The sequence below is a fragment of the Melospiza melodia genome, chromosome 30, assembly GCF_035770615.1.
Source record: "Melospiza melodia melodia isolate bMelMel2 chromosome 30, bMelMel2.pri, whole genome shotgun sequence".
Taxonomy (NCBI): domain Eukaryota; kingdom Metazoa; phylum Chordata; class Aves; order Passeriformes; family Passerellidae; genus Melospiza; species Melospiza melodia.
In genome coordinates this window covers 4,623,836-4,642,121 of record NC_086223.1, presented here as the reverse complement: position 1 = coordinate 4,642,121, position 18,286 = coordinate 4,623,836, and the positions used below count along the sequence as shown (strand labels likewise).

The 18,286-nt window shown below is 45.9% G+C and overlaps 1 protein-coding gene across 2 annotated transcripts in view; it reads right to left on the bottom strand.

Moving 5' to 3' along the window:
• The window catches only part of MYO1D (myosin ID), a 175,058-nt gene that overhangs the window by 78,861 nt on the left and 77,911 nt on the right, over positions 1–18,286 (bottom strand). For both annotated transcript variants that reach the window (XM_063179084.1, XM_063179083.1), the window contains exons 16-18: positions 17,845–18,052; positions 3,684–3,907; positions 314–458 (exon numbers count right to left, since the gene is read on the bottom strand). In XM_063179084.1, coding sequence (XP_063035154.1) covers positions 314–458; positions 3,684–3,907; positions 17,845–18,052 — 577 coding nt within the window. The remainder of the gene's footprint in view (positions 1–313; positions 459–3,683; positions 3,908–17,844; positions 18,053–18,286) is intronic.

Sequence of the window (18,286 nt, the reverse complement as noted above, 5' to 3'; positions counted from 1 at the left end):
GCAAGGGAGGATGGAGTAAAGGGAAGCAATCAAATCTGCCTAGAGAGAATTTCTTTCAGTCCCTGTGTTTTCCATTCTATCCAGCATTGCAGTCTCCCAGTGAAGCCTGGCTCTGCCTGTTTGTGGAGACAGCTGATGGCACTGCTTTGGTGCTGCTCAGGACTCACAAAAACCACTCCTAGTGCAGTGGAAGTCAATGTTTTGAACCCACGTGAACAGAGGAAATTTCTAATTACTTCCCCTCCCAATAAACCAACACTCACTTTCCCAAATTTTCCCCTTCCATCCCCTGAGCCCAGGTCCCTTCACTCACCAGTGCAATGTAGTTGCCCTGCCAGGCTCTCTGGAGGCCAATGTCAGCCCTGTGGCCCTTGAGCAGCTCCATGGCAGCCACCTTGGCCCTCAGCTGGGGCAGCACCTCTGGGGGAACGCTCCGGATCAGCTCGGCCGCTCTCCACCTGCCACCAAAGCAAGAGCAGGGTCTGCCTCAGCCCCAGCCTGGAGGTCAACCAGGAAGGACCAGAGCAGCACCACAGGGACACCTCAGAGTCGTGCCCAGGCATTCCCCAAGCTGCAAAGGTCACTTGATGTTTTAAAGTCATGTATTGCATTGTACTGTATTGCAATATTATATTATATTATATTATATTATATTATATTATATTATATTATATTATATTATATTATATTATATTATATTATATTATATTATATTATATTATATTATATTATATTATATTATATTATATTATATTATATTATATTACATTATATTACATTACATTACATTATATCATATCATATCATATCATATCTTCATATATATTAGTATGTTTACATATATATATATAAAACACATATTATAATATACAATATATTAAAATATATCATATATATTTTATATATATACATATATGAAGGTATGTATAAATATGTTCACAAAAAAATATACCTTTATATATACTTACATATATAAAGGTACATATAAATAAATTCAAAATTGTATTATATTATATAATATCATTTAATATCATATAATATCATATAATATCATATAATATTTTAATATATATTGGTATTTTATATATAATATATAAAACACATATTATAATATACAATATATTAAAATATATCATATATATAATATATATATACATATATGAAGGTATATATAAATATCTTCACAAAAAATATATATCTTTATTTATACCTACATATATATAAATACCTTCACAATTGTATTGTACTGTATTATATTATATTCATATATTCATCTATATTAGTATTTTATATATAATATATAAAACACTTATACAATATATTAAAATATATATAATATATATAATATATATACATATATGAAGGTATATATAAATACCTTCACAAAATATATTTATATATAAATTCCCATCACTCCCCATCCCACACCCACAAATCAACCACTGGGGCATCTGTTGGCAATCAAGTGTTTGCAAGCCCATTTTTGTGCTCATTTATAGCACCATTCTTCTCTAGCCAGACCATTTTTGGGCTCATTTACAGCACAATTCTCCTCTAACAGCTGAGTTTGGCCCCTCAGTTCCAGCTGCACCATGGAACAGGGCAGGGCAGCCCATGCATTGCCCCACACCACACCCCAGCCTTCAGCAGCAGCAGCAGAACTCCAGGGTTAATGCTATAAAAAGGCTTTTTAGCAGCTAAAATTCTTTAGTTCTGATAACTGAGCTAATTGTGAAAGCAGGACTCTCTCCCCAGACAGGCTGTGGGTGGATGGATGTCTCTCCTAAAAGAGACAGCTGGAGAAAATAACAAAGCTGACTTGATCTAGAGCTGCTGGAATGCCCTGCAAGCTGATGGCTGGACAGGTCTCTGAAAGCCCCTCCAGCCAACATTTCTCTTATTCAGCCACTTTCACAAGTCATCATTTCTCAAACTGGAATTGTAACTACTTTGCCTACAGTTTCCCAGGGGAAAAAAAATCACCAGCTTTTAGATACTGGGAGTTTAATGAAGGTACAAACATCTGTTCTGCACACAGAACATGGGTGACAAGGGGAACATCACTCATTTTACTGCAGAAAAACACTAGGTTACTACAAGAAATCCAGAAGATTATTTTTCTCCTCCCCCTTATCCAAGAGCACCTGCTCTTTCTTTTCAAAACCTACCATAAAGGGACCAAGGAATGAAACACAATGTTTATCACAATGGAACAGCCTGGTCTGGTGGAAGATGCCCTTGTCCATGGCATGGGGTGGAACTGGATGGGCTTTAAGACCTAAACCACCCTGGGGTTCTGTGATTCAACAATAAATCTGTGGGCCAGAATTATCTGCCTGGTCAAAGGCATGAAGCCAGTGACACCTAAATCATGTCCTTCAGCCAAATGTCCCTGGGATTGATGCCTTGTGAAGGCTGACCTAGAACAGAGACTGAACAGAGCTAAAGAATAAAGTAGGAATTTATTAGGAGGCCTTAATGGACCCACTTTGGGTAGTACAAGAGCCCAGCCAGGGATATACCCAAGATGAACCAAAATGGTCACAAAATGCTCTACCAATCATTGGGTCTCACACCTTTATAAGTTTTGGTCTAATAGCATATTGGAGTTAATTGTCCAATTCCAGCTTTAGGTTATGCAGTCCCATCCTTGTTTTTCTCTCTTCAGCCTGCGTTGTTTATGCTCTTGGGCCTGAGATTTGGATCATTTGTCCTTTGTGAAAAATGTGTATTTTATGATTGGCTTTTCACAATTATTCAAATGAATATTATATGTGTTGTGTTAGAAAGTTATGGTGTATTAATTTTTTAGTAGTGTGTTAAATATAGTTTTAGGTTATAACAAAATGTTAAAACAGAAACTATGCTATGTAAGATACTTTCAAAAGAAAGGACCCGCAGCGAGACAGCAGCCACAGGACATCTAAATCTTTCAGAGAAAGAATTTATTGCTCTCTTATCAGAAGAAACGAACTTCTTCCCACTTTGCTCAGCCATGAAGATGTGTTTAGGATTAAGAGGAAGAAGTTGACACTGACCAGACAGAATCCTTTATTTGAATGGAATTTATGCATCATGTATGAGGTGTATGAATATGCAACAAGTTATTGCTTTTAAGGGTTAATCCTTTGTTAACATAATGTGATTGGCAGATTCAAAAGATGCCTTTCAACTCTGGGGACATTGGGCTATTCAGGTGTCATTTGTCCCCTGAGACATCCCCCCCCTTACCTGGTTGGTGGGATCCCTACCCCTTCCCTCCCCCTCTCTCTGGGGTTAGAAGACACTGCAACCACACAGTTCTTGTTCTGTTGGAGCTGTTGCAGCATTCAGAGGCCTGAGGGCCAGGAATAAAGCTCTGGATCCAAACCCTCCAGCAGAACCAGCTCCTTTCTTTCACCTTGCCTTGAAGTCTTTCCTCCAGAGGTAAACCTGAGCTCCTGCATGCCTGGACTTGTCCCAAGTGCCAGCTGCAGCATCTGGCCAGCCAAAGGCGTCTCTGAGGTGAAACCACCACAGCTGCCGCCTTTGGTGACGCTGCAAGGGCCAGCTGAGTCCAGGCATGTTCCATCTGGTATACTGGTATTTAATTCCAATATATTGGCGCCCAACGTGGGGCACAAACCCACGACCCTGAGATTAAGACTAATTCCAATCATCTTCTCCAACAAACAGGGCCGTACCTGTGGTAGATGTTCTGCAGGGCCTCCTGGAAGCGGAGCAGCACCTTGGGTGGGGCGGGCCAGGGGATGGAGCGGCCGCGGTCGGGCAGGTCGCGCACGCCGCGGAAGCGCCGCAGGAGCTCGCGCAGGTGGGCGCGCACCTTGTGGCGCCGGTAGTGCCGCACGATGGTCAGCGCCGCCCGCGTCCGCCGGTAGCGCAGCCGGGCCAGCGTGCCCCTCCACACCTGCAGGGACACACAGCAGGGTTGTTGGTTTTCCACACTCTTCCTGTGCTGCATGGATTTATAATTTTGTTTCGAGGGAAGGGACTTCCTCTGCCATCCTGTAAGCAGAGTATAGGAGTGTCGGGGGGTAGGACGGTTGGGACGGATGGAGATGAGAGATCTCTGCAGCCAGGTTGTGGAATTTGGGGTTTATTGCAGAGGGCCTGGGTGCAGGGCCCTGCTGGGAGCTGCCAAACACAGCTCAGAGCAGTCCCCAGAGAAGAGAGGGGTAGAGAGGATGAGGGGATAAGAGAGTAAAAGGGGTGAGAGAGTGAGGTTCCTGTCACAATACCATAAATCTTCTGTGTTGAATATTCTAATTCTCACTAACCAATCCAGTACAAGATACAAATCCTGTAGCGTTTACATCCAGCCTATAAGAATCATTGCATTACCACACTGTGTTACATTTTAAACCCTAAAAACTCCTCTTTGGGCCCCTTCTGCCAAGCTGTAGGGTCTGCTCTGACCCTTGGGCCTGTCTGCAAGCAGAGGGTGTTGTTCCATCAAAAGGGGATCACCTTCAGCCAGCCACACCATTGTTTTCCAGATGTTCAGTAACTGAGGAATCTCAAAGCTTGCTTTCATTTCAATCTCGCTTATAGTTTCTATATTCTCAAAATCTTTTGCCAGACAATCATATTTAGAAGGCTTTCCTGTTTCATCTTCCCCAACACAGAGGAAATGACATTCCCTGGTATTCCCCAGGGATCCTTCCCCACCTGCACTCACCCACCAAGCAGAGGACTGTATTTATTTTTCCTTGCAGAATTTAACTGGAAGGATAACAAGCCTCCCTGCTCACCATGGTCCTGTCACAGACTTTTTTCCCGCTGAGAAAGATCCCACAGCACTGCTGGTGCACATCAAACCTTCTATCTACAGAAGGATTAATTAACTACCTAAGGCTGTTTTCATCATGACAGTTGCTCTGTGAAGCTGATGTCAGAGGCTCTCCTGACAGCTTCACTGACAGTCCTGCCATGCAGCCCAGAAAAGCTCATGCAGCAACCAGTGCAGAGCTGTGAGGGGCTGCTGCTCTCTAGACGTGCTCAGTTTAAAGAGAAAAACAGAGATTTTGGGTTCCAAACCCTCCAAAAGCAGAGAACTCTGTTCTTTCAGCCTCTGTCAGAGTTCTCTCTCCTCGCTGTCCCTGTCGGGGATGTCTCCCTTTCCCTACAGACACAGCCCATGGAGCTGTGGCAGAGCCTGGGCAGTTCTTGAGCACCCAGCACCTTATGGAGCACCAAACTCATCAGTGGAGCCCATTTCTGCTCTCACACAGCAGAACAGAGCCCAGACCCTGCACAATCCTGCCCACACAGAATCACAGCATTATAGAATGGTTTGGGTTGGGAAAGACCTGAAAGATCCTCCAGTGCCATGGCAGGGACACCTTCCACTGTCCCAGGGTGGTCCAAGCCCTGTCCAGCCTGGGATCCAGGGGCATTCCCAGCTGCTCTGGGCACCCTGTGCCAGGGCCTGTTCACCCTCCCAGGGAACAATTCCCAATTCCCAATATCCCATCCAGCCCTGCCCTCTGGCAGTGGGAGCCATTCCCTGTGTCCTGTCCCTCCATCCCTTGTCCCCAGTCCCTCTCCAGCTCCCCTGGAGCTCCTTTAGGCCATGGTAGGGGCTCTGAGCTCTCCCTGGAACTCCCCTTTCTCCAGGCTGACCATCTCTCCTGGTGGAAGGTGTCCCTGCCCATGGCAAGGGGTGGGACTGGGTGGTTTCCCTGTCCCTTCCAACCCCACCCACTCTGGGATTGTGAGAACAACCCAAGGAGCTCCATGGCAGCTTCAGCCCCTGCCAGGGCTGCTCTCAGGGAGGTGTGGGAATAAAAAACATTTCAGTGGCTGAGGGAAGACCTGGGGAAGCCTGGCAGGACATGGGACAGTGAAGGGAAAGGCAAGAGCAGGAAGCACAAAAGCCACAGCAGAAACTGAGCACACCAACCAAATCCAGGGAGCTGGGACTGAGAATCTCATCCCTGTGTGCAGATAAAATAATAAACAACATGTTCCTTATTTATTTCTTGAGGCCATTAGACAGAGAGGAAGCAGCAACCCCTGCACACGTGCTGTGCTCAGCACAGCACTCACCACACTCAGTTACCACTGTGGTTTTGGTTTTAGCTCAGATCTGGTGCAGTTTCAGCCATGCAAAGACCTCAGAGCTGCTGGGAAGCTCAAGGCCCAAAGCTTCCTGCCTAAACCAAGCTTGCACAAGGCCTGGATTTCAGCCAAAATGTGTAAGGCTGGATTAAAGCTGACATTTCCCTGTCTGAGGGCAGAGCAGGCTCTGAAACTCTGAATTAGACAGAATCACCAGCTAGGATCTAAAAACTGAGCATCCAAAGAGTACTGGGGAAATTTTTTTAAAGAAAAGCAAAGAAGATTTGGATTGCTTGAGATAGTTAAGCATAAACTGAAGAGGCATAAAATGTACCTGTAAGGGATGTATGGACAACAAACAAAATCAAGTGGGCAAAACCCTACTGCCAATTTCTCCTTTTTGAATTTAGTAAGAACAGAAATGAGGAACAAAGGGCTCCAGGCCTCAGTAAACAATTCTTGGGTTTTACAAAGGATCTCAAGAAAAGAACACACACAGTAAATCCCTGTAAGCTGCTCAAGACTTTGCAGAGCCTCACTGCTGTCAGCTGTTCCCTGGACCATCACAGACACAGAACAAAGTCCTGGTTTTGTTTCCTTGGGCTGGAAGCAGCCATGCTGTTGAGGGAAGCCTCTCACTGTGGTTACTTCTCCCACCAGTCAGACATGCCTGGAACAAAGGCTGGAACAGATTGCCCCCATGTTGGATCAGCTGCATCGCTGCAGAAATTGGCTTCACAGCAAGAGGTGTCACAATTGTACAAACACTGGCCTCCCAAATCCAATTATCCAGCTCAGACATGCCCCTGGCTACACACACAGCAAACCATTAATGAAAAGCATGTTCTCAAATCAAGTTGTCATAACTGGAGAACCCCCTGCCAGTGAGGACCTTCCATGGCACCACAGCAGTGCCTCAAAGGTGAGGAAACAAAGGGAAGGACAAACTTCTCCCAGGGAAAGGGGAACAAATATTTTCTAAATTAACTGTTTTTCTGGCTTGGTGGTTTTCTTTTCCAGTGCAGCTCAAAGAAGCCCCTCAGTGAGCTGTCCCCTGGTCTCATGGAGCCTTCCAGAAACATGGAATGGTCAATCCTGGGGACAAGAGGAGGTGTCAAAGCCTGTTCCCTGTTGGGCAGCAGGACATCGATCAGACGAACAAGGATCACAGGATGTTTTGGGTTGGAGAGATCTTAAAAATCATCCAGCTCCAACCATCTGCCTTGGGCAACCTTCCACTGTCCCAGGTGGCTCCAAGCCCCATCCAGCCTGGCCTTGGACACTTGCAGGGATCCAGGGGCAGCCCCAGCTTCTCTGGGCACCCTGTGCCAATGCATTTCCAGAACAAGCAGCTCCAGGAGGCTGAAGTGCTCCTGCCAATCACACCTTCCTCAGGTTTGAATATTGGGAGAGCTCTACCCAATGCACCTTTTCAGTTCATAACTCAAGAACATTGAGCCCTGTAAAATGAAATTAAATAAATTTCCAGAGGGAAGTTTACACAGCCTGTAACAGTTTCTCCTGTTGCAAAGGTGTGTTGGGGGCCAAGGAGGGCCAAACCCCAACAGAAGCATTTGTGCATGCAGGGTTCTGCTTCTCCCCTTTATGCCTCTGCATCCAATGTAAAATCCAAGGGATTTTCATGCCCAGGTCCAAAGGGATCCAGTAGATCATCCCTCAGGGATCTGACAGCCACAGGCACCTCAGAATTCCCACTTCAATCCAGCCACATCCCAGCCAGCTGGGGGCATCAGAACAGAGTAAAGCAGCCTGGCATGGCAGAGCCCTGTGCCACCCTCCCACAGGCAAGAATAAATCCATGCTTCCCTCTCCCCCCTCCTGTGGCTTTCCCTGCTGGTTAACCTGATTTCCCATGGGAATGAGACTGAAGATCTGTCCCTGCCTGACCTCCTGAGATTGCCCTGACAGCTCCTGAATCCTGAGCCAGCTCCCAGCCAAGCTGACAGAGGAGCAGCAGCCTCCACGAGGCAAAGTCTCTTTATCTTTCAGGAAAAATCAGCCACAGGGCAGAAGGAGCCTGAAATCAGAGTGACATTGCTGGAACAGCTTCAGCTCCAGCTCCAGAGCCATCTGCCTCCCCAAATCCCAAATCCCAACCAGCAGACACAGAGCCACCAGCCAAGCACCACAGGCACAGGAGCCCAGGGGGGTCTGGCAGCACCCCAGAGGGATGGGGAGGTGGAAATGTGTGTGGGGCATGAGGGAGGGGGTGGGGGATGCCATGGCTCCCAAAAAACCAGTTTGATGGCAGTTTTCCAAGTGATCCCTCTGGAGCAGCCTCCAGGGCAGTGCCATTGATCAGAGCCCAGCCCAGGGACCCAGCAGGAGCAGAGGGACAGTGTGGCATCTTCAGGGTCCCCAGGATAAAGGAGGAAAGGAGAATCTGACTCCATGTTCTCAGAAGGCTAATTTATTATTTTATGGTATTATATTATGTTATGTTGTATTATATCATGTTATATTATGTTATGTTGTGTTGTATTATATCATGTTATATTATGTTATGTTGTATTGTTATATTATATTATATTATATTATATTATATTATATTATATTATATTATATTATATTATATTATATTATATTATATATTGGATAATATATTATACAATATACTATATACAATATATTATATATTACATGTTATATATTACATGTTATATATTATATATTATATGTTATATGTTATATATTATATATTATATATTATATGTTATATGTTATATATTATATGTCATATATTATACATCATATATTATATATCATATATTATGTATCATATAATATTATATTATAGAATGCTATACTAAAACTATACTAAAGAACAGAGAAAGGATCTTACAAGATAATAATGAAAAACTTGTGACTGCTTCAGAGTCCTGACACAGCTGGCTGTGATTGGTCATTAAGTAAAAACAATTCACATGTTGGATAAAAAAATCTCCAACCACATTCCAAAGCAGCACAACACAGGAGAAGCAATCCGATAATTATTGTTCTCATTTTTCTCTGAGGCTTCCCAGCTTCCCAGGAGAAGAAATCCTGGTGAAGGGATTTTTCCAGAAAATATGACAGGACAGGACATGGAGTGGATTGTCCCCAGGAGGAAAGCCCAAGGAGACTTTGGGCTTAAGGAGGGAATAACCAGCAGCATGTGCTGATTCCTCATGTTCTGATTCCTCAGGGAAGGGCCCATGAGCAAACCACAGACACAAGAGCAGAGGCAATGATGATTATGGTGAAAATGGAAAGAAAATGAGGTTTTGGGCTTAAAAAACCCCCAAAGAGCACCATAAACCAAGGAACAAACCAAACAACATTCCCCATCCAGCTCCCACCCATGGTCTCTCCTCACCTTTGCTTTCTCTATGCTTTGTCCTCCTAAAATTCAGGGGAGGAAAAATGGAGAGGGCAATGGAAATCAGGACTGAAGGGCTAAGGGAGGGATAGAGAGAAAGGAAAAGGTTGGGAAAACAAAGTCTGAACACAGCTCAACCTCCTGACCATTACAAAGAATATTTATTTCTCCACAGCTGCTCCCAGTGAGGAAGTTCTTGCTGCTCTTTCTTCACTCTCCAGAGACCTCTGCCAATTCCAGTGTTTTAAATGGGATGTTTCATAGAAACATCACCCATGGGATCCCAAACCCCAGCTGGAAGAGACTTTAAAGCTCATCCAGTTTCACCCCTGCCATGGGCAGCTCCCACTGTCCCAGGCTGTCCAAGCCCCATCCAACCCAGCCTTGGACACTGCCAGGGATGGGGCAGCCTCAGCTTTCCTCCAGTCCCTTTTATTCTCTCAGTTAAGGCCAAACCAAGGTGGAAGTGACCCCTGGGGACACGAAAAGCTCCAGACCAAGGGATCTCCTCCTGCACAGTGATCCCAGCAGTGTTCCAAGGGATGATCCCACTATTCCCAGTGCAGCAGCTGCCTTGGCAGCTTCTAAATCAGGGATTTGCACAAACAGCATTCAGCCAAATCAAGAGACACATCCCAGCTTAAGGGAAGCAATGACTTTTTCCCTAAAGAATATTTAATTCACTTGTTTTTTGATTAAAATTTAATAAATTAAAATTCAGATGAATGGCAGAGGAGATCTGAACATACCTTTAGAATCAATTTTAAAACCTCACTGAGCTTCCAACAGAGTTTCTAAGATTAAAGAAACCTCACATCCATGATCACATCCATCACCTCAGCAGAACATAAATCCTCCACACCCATCTATGCATTACAGCCTTGTCTGCAGGCTTCAGGCTCTGAATGTGCCATCAAAAAATGAGAAAAAAGGGAAGAAGGAAAGGAAAACAATTAATTGGGCCCTACAGAGCACAGGAAAAGCCAGCAGAGCAGCCAGAGTGGGCCCAGGATGCAGCCTTGCCTGCACATCTCCCATGGAAAAAGGGATAATCTAGATTTGACCTAGATGCTGCAATCCCCGTGAATGCAGAGCAAAACCCACACAGCTCCTAGTCCAAACACATAAGTGAGCAAACAAATGCCCAAGATTCAGCACACAAACCCAGCTTGGCCAAATTAAACCCCAGAGTGGTATTTTGGAGCAGTTCTGCAAGGAACCCAAACTTAGGAAACTCCTCCATTCCTGCAGCACCACAAACACCTTCTCCCACCACCCTCCTCTGGCCCAGCCTGGACTGCTCCATCATCAATATTCCATTTGTCCAAACCCATGGTTTGCCCTCCAGGCAGCCCAGCTGGTGAGAATCAAAGAATTCAGGCAGGCACAAAGCTCCCTGCTCAGCTCTGGAGGCTCTCACATGGGCAGGTTCTTAAATATTAAATATTAAATATTAAATATTATTTACATGGCAGTGCGGAGGAGCTGCATGTGCAGCAGCCTCGGGGGAATGTTCCCATCTCCAGTGCTCCCAGCCCTGCCTGCTCCAGAGAGGCACCTCCCCACAGAGCTGGGCTGTGATGGAGGGGTCAGAATGGTATTTTGGAACAGTTCTGCAAGGAACCAAACCTTGGGAAACTCCTCCATTCCTGCAGCACCACAAACACCTTCTCCCACCACCCTCCTCTGGCCCAGCCTGGACTGCTCCATCATCAATATTCCATTTGTCCAAACCCATGGTTTGCCCTCCAGGCAGCCCAACTGGTGAGAATCAAAGAATTCAGGCAGGCACAGTGCTCCTTGCTCAGCTCTGGAGGCTCTCACATGGGCAGTTTATTAAATATTAAATATTATTTACGTGCCAGCGCGGAGGAGTCTTGGAGGAACGTTCCCATCTCCAGTGCCCCCAGCCCTGCCTGCTCCAGAGGGGCACCTCCCCACAGAGCTGAGCTGTGATGGAGTGGCCCAGAGCTCACTGAGCCCCAGGTTGTGCTCTGCCTTTTCCTGCTTTGAGTAAATGTGGATCCAATCAAGGGTTTAAATCAAAAGCTCCCTGTTGTCCCAGATCACCTCAGAGAGCTGCTGCATCTGCTCAAAGCTGTTTTTTCTCTTTCCACATAAATCAGCTGAACAATGTTCATTCTATTGCTTTGCTTAACAGCAACAATATTCCACAGGCTGGGAAGAGAGAAGGGTCCCACTCTGAGATTAATTAGCTGGCACTAACAAGAGCGTGTTCAATAATGAATATAAAAATCACCAAAGGAGCCATGCTCCAGCAGCTCCCAGGTGTGGATGCAGCCACATCTCAGCTCCAGGTTCCTCCTGCAGCTCAGCCAAGGCTGCAGCAAACATTCCTTGTGCTCTGGGACAGGGATGAGATTCCCAGCCCTGGCAAAGCTCCCCAACTATTCCCCCACAAGGAGCTGCTGGTGCTTGGGTGCCCTTTGTGGTGTCCCATGGGTCTGACAGGGCACCTTGTTAATCCAGAACCCCAGAATCTCCTGAAGGAATTGTGCTTTTTGCCCTTTTTTACACCACTCTGGCAGCTCTGTCACATCTCAAGCAGGCTTAAAGACACCTTGAGGTGCAGCAGATCAGAACCTTTGAAAAGGTGCAAAGCTCAGGCACAACAAAAGCTCATTCCCTCCCAGGATAACAATGTGGAAGCATCAGCAGCAAGGGCTCAATCTGCTCTCCCCAGTTTGCCTGTGGAGCACCTGGATGAGCATGGAAAAAAATTCTCTGCAGCTGTGAAAGGCAGAGAGAGAAGCTGGAACGAAATCCAAGATCAGAGCCACCAAAGGTTGGTTTAACCAACTCATCACAGCACAAGTGTTCTCTCTGATGCTGGCAAAAGGTTCAGGGAAGAGTTTGGGGTTTTCTTTGTGTTTTGTTTTTCTCCACCTGTATTGGAAATGCTAAGCCAAGCTTTAAGGTGGCTCCAACAGCCATGAAGCTCCAGGTGACCCAGCTGGGACAGCAGACCCTGGGACAGGCTGTTTCCCTGCTCTCCATCCTGTATTTTACACAGTGGTGCACACTCACAGCACCCTCTCTGCCCCTCTCTTGCTCAGCAATAATGGATATTTACAATTATTTAGGTTACAGAGTGTTTCCACAGCATTTCCTGGAGCAGAAGGACATCAAGAAGGTATCCAGGTGTCTCCAGGTACCTGCCACTGAAAGGGCAGGATCCAGCTCTCCTGCTTTTCCTCCACAAGTCCCCATTTTTGCCATTCCTCTGAGGAAAAAGCCATTGTGGGGCTAAACTGGCAGAAATTCTCTCTTTTCTTTCATGTTTTTGGTAAGAGGTAAAGCATTTTTAAAATGCTTTGGCATTTTCTAGGGTGGCCGGGGTGGATTTTTTTGCCTCAATGCCTTCTCTGGAAGCAGGCAGGGATGCTCCTAGCCCAGAGCAGGGGAGCAGCAAAGGAGGAGCTGTGGGATCAGAGCCAGCTCCTCCTCCTTCCCTGCACCTGCTCCTGGCAGCTCCCAGCCCCTGCTCTTCAGGAAGGAGCCAGAGCATCTCCTGCCACAGCTCCTCCCTGCCAGAGCCTCTCCAGACCAAAGCCTGGGTCCAGGATATCAATCCATGTGGCATTATAGACCTGCTCCTGCTGATAGCCTGGACTCCAGAGGCAAACCCACTCCATCCATCCCTCCTGTCTGGGTCACTGGCCCAAGCCCCACTGGCTGCTTCTGTCCCTCCATAATTGTTGGGAAGGATGAAAGTTTGACAAGAAAGTCTCACAGACACGTGTGCTTAGCAGAAAAATTTTTAAATGTTGAGTCTGATGAAGAAATAGAGATGGAAGCAAATTTTGATATGGAAGAAAAGAATTGCTGAGCCAGTTTACTGGATAACCAAGGAGGCAAAGGGTGTGTTAGTTAGAAGGGGTTTTTATGAATTAGAACAAAGGATAAACCCTCCTCAAACAAGATGTTTTTACCTAGCAGAAAGATAGCACAGGCAAATAAGGCAGCAAAGTTGCAAGTAGAAAAAAGGTCTCAGAATTTTCCACTGCAAGAAAACTGGAAAACAACTTCTAGCTTAAACTGTGATGTACTGACTTTGAGTGATTGGAGAACAGTAACATGAATATGGTAATTACAGGAGTTATGATAGGCTATAGACAAAAGTTAAGGTATAGATTGGTTCTACTGTGTGAAGATGCTCAGCAAAGAAAAGTATAGAATGCAATGTAACCAAAAGAAAAGTCTATAATGCATTGTAACCTAAACTAAGGGTCTCCAGGCCTGCCTGCAGCTGGAGCTGACAGCTGTAGGCACAGCTCTGTCACCCGTGACCCTGGACTGCTGGAACCTCTTGGATGGAATAAACTGCATTTTGGATACCATAAACTGCATTTTGGATACAATAAACTGCATTTTGGATACAATAAACTGCATTTTGGATACCATAAACTGCATTTTGGATACCATAAACTGCATTTTGGATACAATAAACTGCATTTTGGATACAATAAACTGCATTTTGGAGAGCTGCCTGAAGTCCTGCATCTCTCATTCAGGCTCTTCTTACACATAACCTGTCAGGAAACATCTCCTGTGTCCATGGAGGAGCTTCCCCGTGGGCCTGAGGCTTCCCTGTGTCCTGAGCTCCCAGGGCTGGTGGGGCTGGAGAGGGAAGGTGGCACAGGCAATGATGATGACACGGAATGATGACATGTGTGAAAAATGCATGTATTTTATGATTGGCTTTTGCAAATATTCAAATGAATATTATATGTGTTGTGTTAGAAAGTGATGCTGTATTAATTCTCTTAAGTAGTGGGTTAAATATAGTTTTAGGTTGTAAAAATTGTTAAAATAGAAACGATGCTGTGTAGGATACTTTTTTTAAAGAAAGGATTTGCAGCGAGATAGCAGCCACAGGACACCTGAATCTTTCAGAGAAAAGGAATTTATTGCTCCATTATCAGAAGAAACGAACTTCTTCCCACCTCAAATGTGCTGTTAGGATTCAGAGGAAGAAGTTCTGACCAGACAGAATCCTGTGTTTGAATGGAATTTATGCATCATGTATGAAGTGTATGAATATGCAACAGACTGTTGCTTTTAAGGGTTAATCCTCTGTTAATGTGGGTCCTTTTCAGGCTCGTGATGCCCAGAAAAGGTACCCAGACATCTGTAACTCTTTGTTTTCATTGTCTCATATTGTCCTAATTCAATTTGTCCAAATTGTCATTACTCTAATTGTGTTACTATTTTTTTAACCATTTTATTACTATTAAACTTTTAAAAATTTTAAAAACGAGTGACTGGCGTTTTTCACACCACGGAATGGTGACACCTCGGCTCTGTGCTGCTCTCCCTGCAGGCTGGGGAGGGTTGCCATGGTGATGGCATCTCCTGATCCTCTGCAGAGCCCATCTGGCTCCAGGGACACGCTGGGATGCCCAAGGACACCTCGGGATGCCCAGGGCACATCCCAGGGCCGGCCCTGCCCCCGTGGCTGGGCTGTGTCCCAGAAGGGCTGGGCTGCACTCAAGGACATTCCTGCTGCTCCCCTGCCAGGCAGGAAGATTGCAGGAGTGATTTCCATGTGCAGCTGTGCCGGGCTGATAAAATGCCACGGAAATGTGGCAGTAAATTATAGTGACAGCAGCCATCATCTGCAGAGCCCGCACGTGCCGCCTGCCCCGGCTTTCTTCCCTGAACAAAGCTCTGCTCTGCACAGCTAATGAGCCTGTGGGAGCCTTTCCAAGGGCAGCAAAAGCAGCACAGCTCCATGGCAGCTCTTTTTTTTTTTTTTTTTAATTTTTATTTGCATGATTAACATAGAGCTGCTCCATTTGCATTCAGGGTGACAATCACAGAGCTGGCAGGAGCACAGGTACAGCAAATAAACCCTAAAGCACCACATGAAGCAACCTCAGCTGGGGCTCCTGGAGTGACCCTTTGGTGTGATGTCCCTGTGCCATATGGGGTTTGTGACACTGGACACAGCTCTCACTTGCTGAATTCTCCTGGAGCCAGCAAGTTGCCACGGTTAAATCACATCACATCTGCTCACTGACTGTGATGGGGCAGAAGGAAAATTACAGCCTGGGATCTCACTGACATTTTACCATGGAAAAAAAAAGGAGCCTGAAAGATAAATCTAAAGGTGAAGACATCCCAGAGATGTGGAACAAAAGAAAGTAAAATTATCTATTTAAACCAGAAGTCAGTTTTAATTCAGTTGAACCAAACTGGTAAGCACCATTACACAAAGGCAGCAGCACTGTTGGGAGGGTTAAGGGTCACTGCATGATGAAGCTCTCCAGATAATTACTGAGTCCCTTCTGGAAAGCCTCGTGATTTGCAGAGCCACAGAATACACATCATTAAAAAAAAAGAGCTGCTAAATGTGGATTCTTTCACTTACACCCATTCCTGTGCAGAGGAAAACACCCCTGGGCCCCAGGCTGGGATCAGCTGCTCTGAGGCTGCTCTCACATCTGTCACACAAGTGCTCATTGTCACCACACCACATTTCATCTCCTCTTGTCTTCCCCTTTTCCTAAATTACAATTTGAGGAAGTCCAATGCAACAGAAGGCTGAGTTATTTAAAAGAAAATCAAATCCTTCTAGATGTGCTCACAGTTTGTCTCCCTCAGCCTTTGATGCTCGCAGGCAAAACTACAGAAGGAAAAACGAGCAAGAATTAAATTTCCCTGTGAGTTGTTAATGAACAATTGAAAGCAAGTTGAGAACAGAAATGACAGGCAAAATTGCCTTGATGCTTTCAGAGCTCAGAGAAGGCCTCATCACATCCCTCCTCCTTGATTTTTGATTTTTGATTGTACCTTTTCCAGCACTGCCCAGCCCCATCTGCCAGCAGCAGAGCCTGGGAGGGATCCCAGCCAGGGCTGGAGCAGAGTTAGCAGGAAACAACAGAAACACTGAAAATGGAGACAAAGTCAAGCTTTTGTCAGGTAGATATAACACTGTACAAGGTCTCTAATCCATACCTACAGATACCAGCTCAACACCTTCTCTTAATAAGCATTTAATGAGAATTTAATAATTCATTGTTTTTGGTTTAGCTGTGAGTTCCAGGACTCTGAAAAGCTCCTGAAGCCACAGGATAACGTGCACCAGCATTTTAATTTCTACCACTTTTGCTGATTGTGGCAACAAGGAAACCTCTAGAAGCACCACAGTTATTCTACACCTGATGCCACACAAACCCACTGCAGAAATCCCTTTGTGGAGCAAAGGAGTTGATCCATTACACCTAAGCAGGTTATTTACCTTCCAGAGGCAAAAAAATCCTTTGCCCTGCTGTCTTTGATGCTGAGCCCACTCCAGATCCCAGCCTAGACAATGTAATTCTGGAGCTGGCAGCAAACTCACAAAACTGACAAGTTGCTGTTCAAATTGTGCCTCTCACTGGATTTATCTGAAGAAGGAGCTTGGAGCTCACTGAGCCATGATCTGCTCCCCCAGCAACACAGCCTGGGGCTCTGAAATTATTCTCCAATTTCCAAAAAGGTCACTCCTCAACTGCTCCCTGGTTTGATATGAAAGCTGGAGTCACCTGGGAGCAAGCAGCCCCCCCTGCAGCTTTGTTCCACAGGGAGCTCATTAGGTCACCCTGGGTTAGAGCTGTGGCCCTGGCACCTCCCTGAAAGCATCCAAGTGGCTCCAGGCAGGAAATTCCTCCCTAGAAGCCCTGGTGGGCATGGGGGAAGCACATTAAGGATCCAGGAACATCTCCCAGGGGGCATGGGAGCCCCAGAGATCAGCCCCAGGCCAGCCCAAGAGAATGAAGCAGATGGAAAAGTGCTCCCCTTTCCAAGGAAGGAAGGTAGGAAAAGATGTTGAGAGTCCAGGGAAGCTCAGCACCACTACATGCTCAGAACAGGGAATAAAACTGAACCACAAAGCTCAGAGAAAGGCAGGGCCTGCACCCTCCACAGCCTGAGCTTGGCCTTTCCAGAGAAACTCACTGCACACAAAAGGTGCAGAATTCCCTACTAAAGACAAACCATTCAAGAGACCAACCCTAGACTTGATGCTTTCTGCTCCCATCCTGGTCAAACTGGTTGGGTTTCCAGAGAGACCTCGGTGGGTTGGAGGAAGAATGTTCTAGATAAGAAATAATAAACAACAGCTGCCAGGTTGGGTAAAAGAGACTTGTACATATCTCAGAGTCACTCTGACCAGCAGAGATTCTGGGAAGGGATTTTTCAGAAAACATGACAGTGATAATGAACAAACTTTTAGGTGCTACAGCTCCCACCACACCAAGGCTCCAGAGAGCACCATGGAAAGAGCCCTAAAAATACGCAGCACCAACCAAATCTGGAATCTGTGCAGCAACAGAGGCAGAAAGGAGAGCAAGGCTGGTTCAAGGAGCTTAAGCTGAGTTATGGAGCAGTGGAATCTTTACCTTCTGCAGGAAGAGGACGATCCTGACGAGCATCTTGGCGTGCAGCTCCTCCAGGGTGAAGAGCGTGCGCGGCGTGCGGATGAAGAGCTTGGTCTTGCCGTAGGCCACGTCATGCTGGAAGCCGTGGCACTCGATGAGCTTCCTCACTGCCTCCTTGTCTGAGGGCAGGTCGTGGTTGGGCCAAGTGAATTCTGAGATCATCTTGTACCTGCAGTGAAAAGGGACCATTTACAAACGTGAGCTTGTGTTCCAGACTGCAATGCAAGATGTTTTCAATTACCATCTGTATGGCAGATTATCTTTGTGAAGTGGGCAGTTTGCCTTATCTCTCTCTTTGAGTGACCACATTACACCTCCCTCGGGAGGGGACATTGCTGATAACAGCTATTGAATGTCACTGCATGGCTGATAAGAACTGTAACATCGCATTGGGAGATGTGAG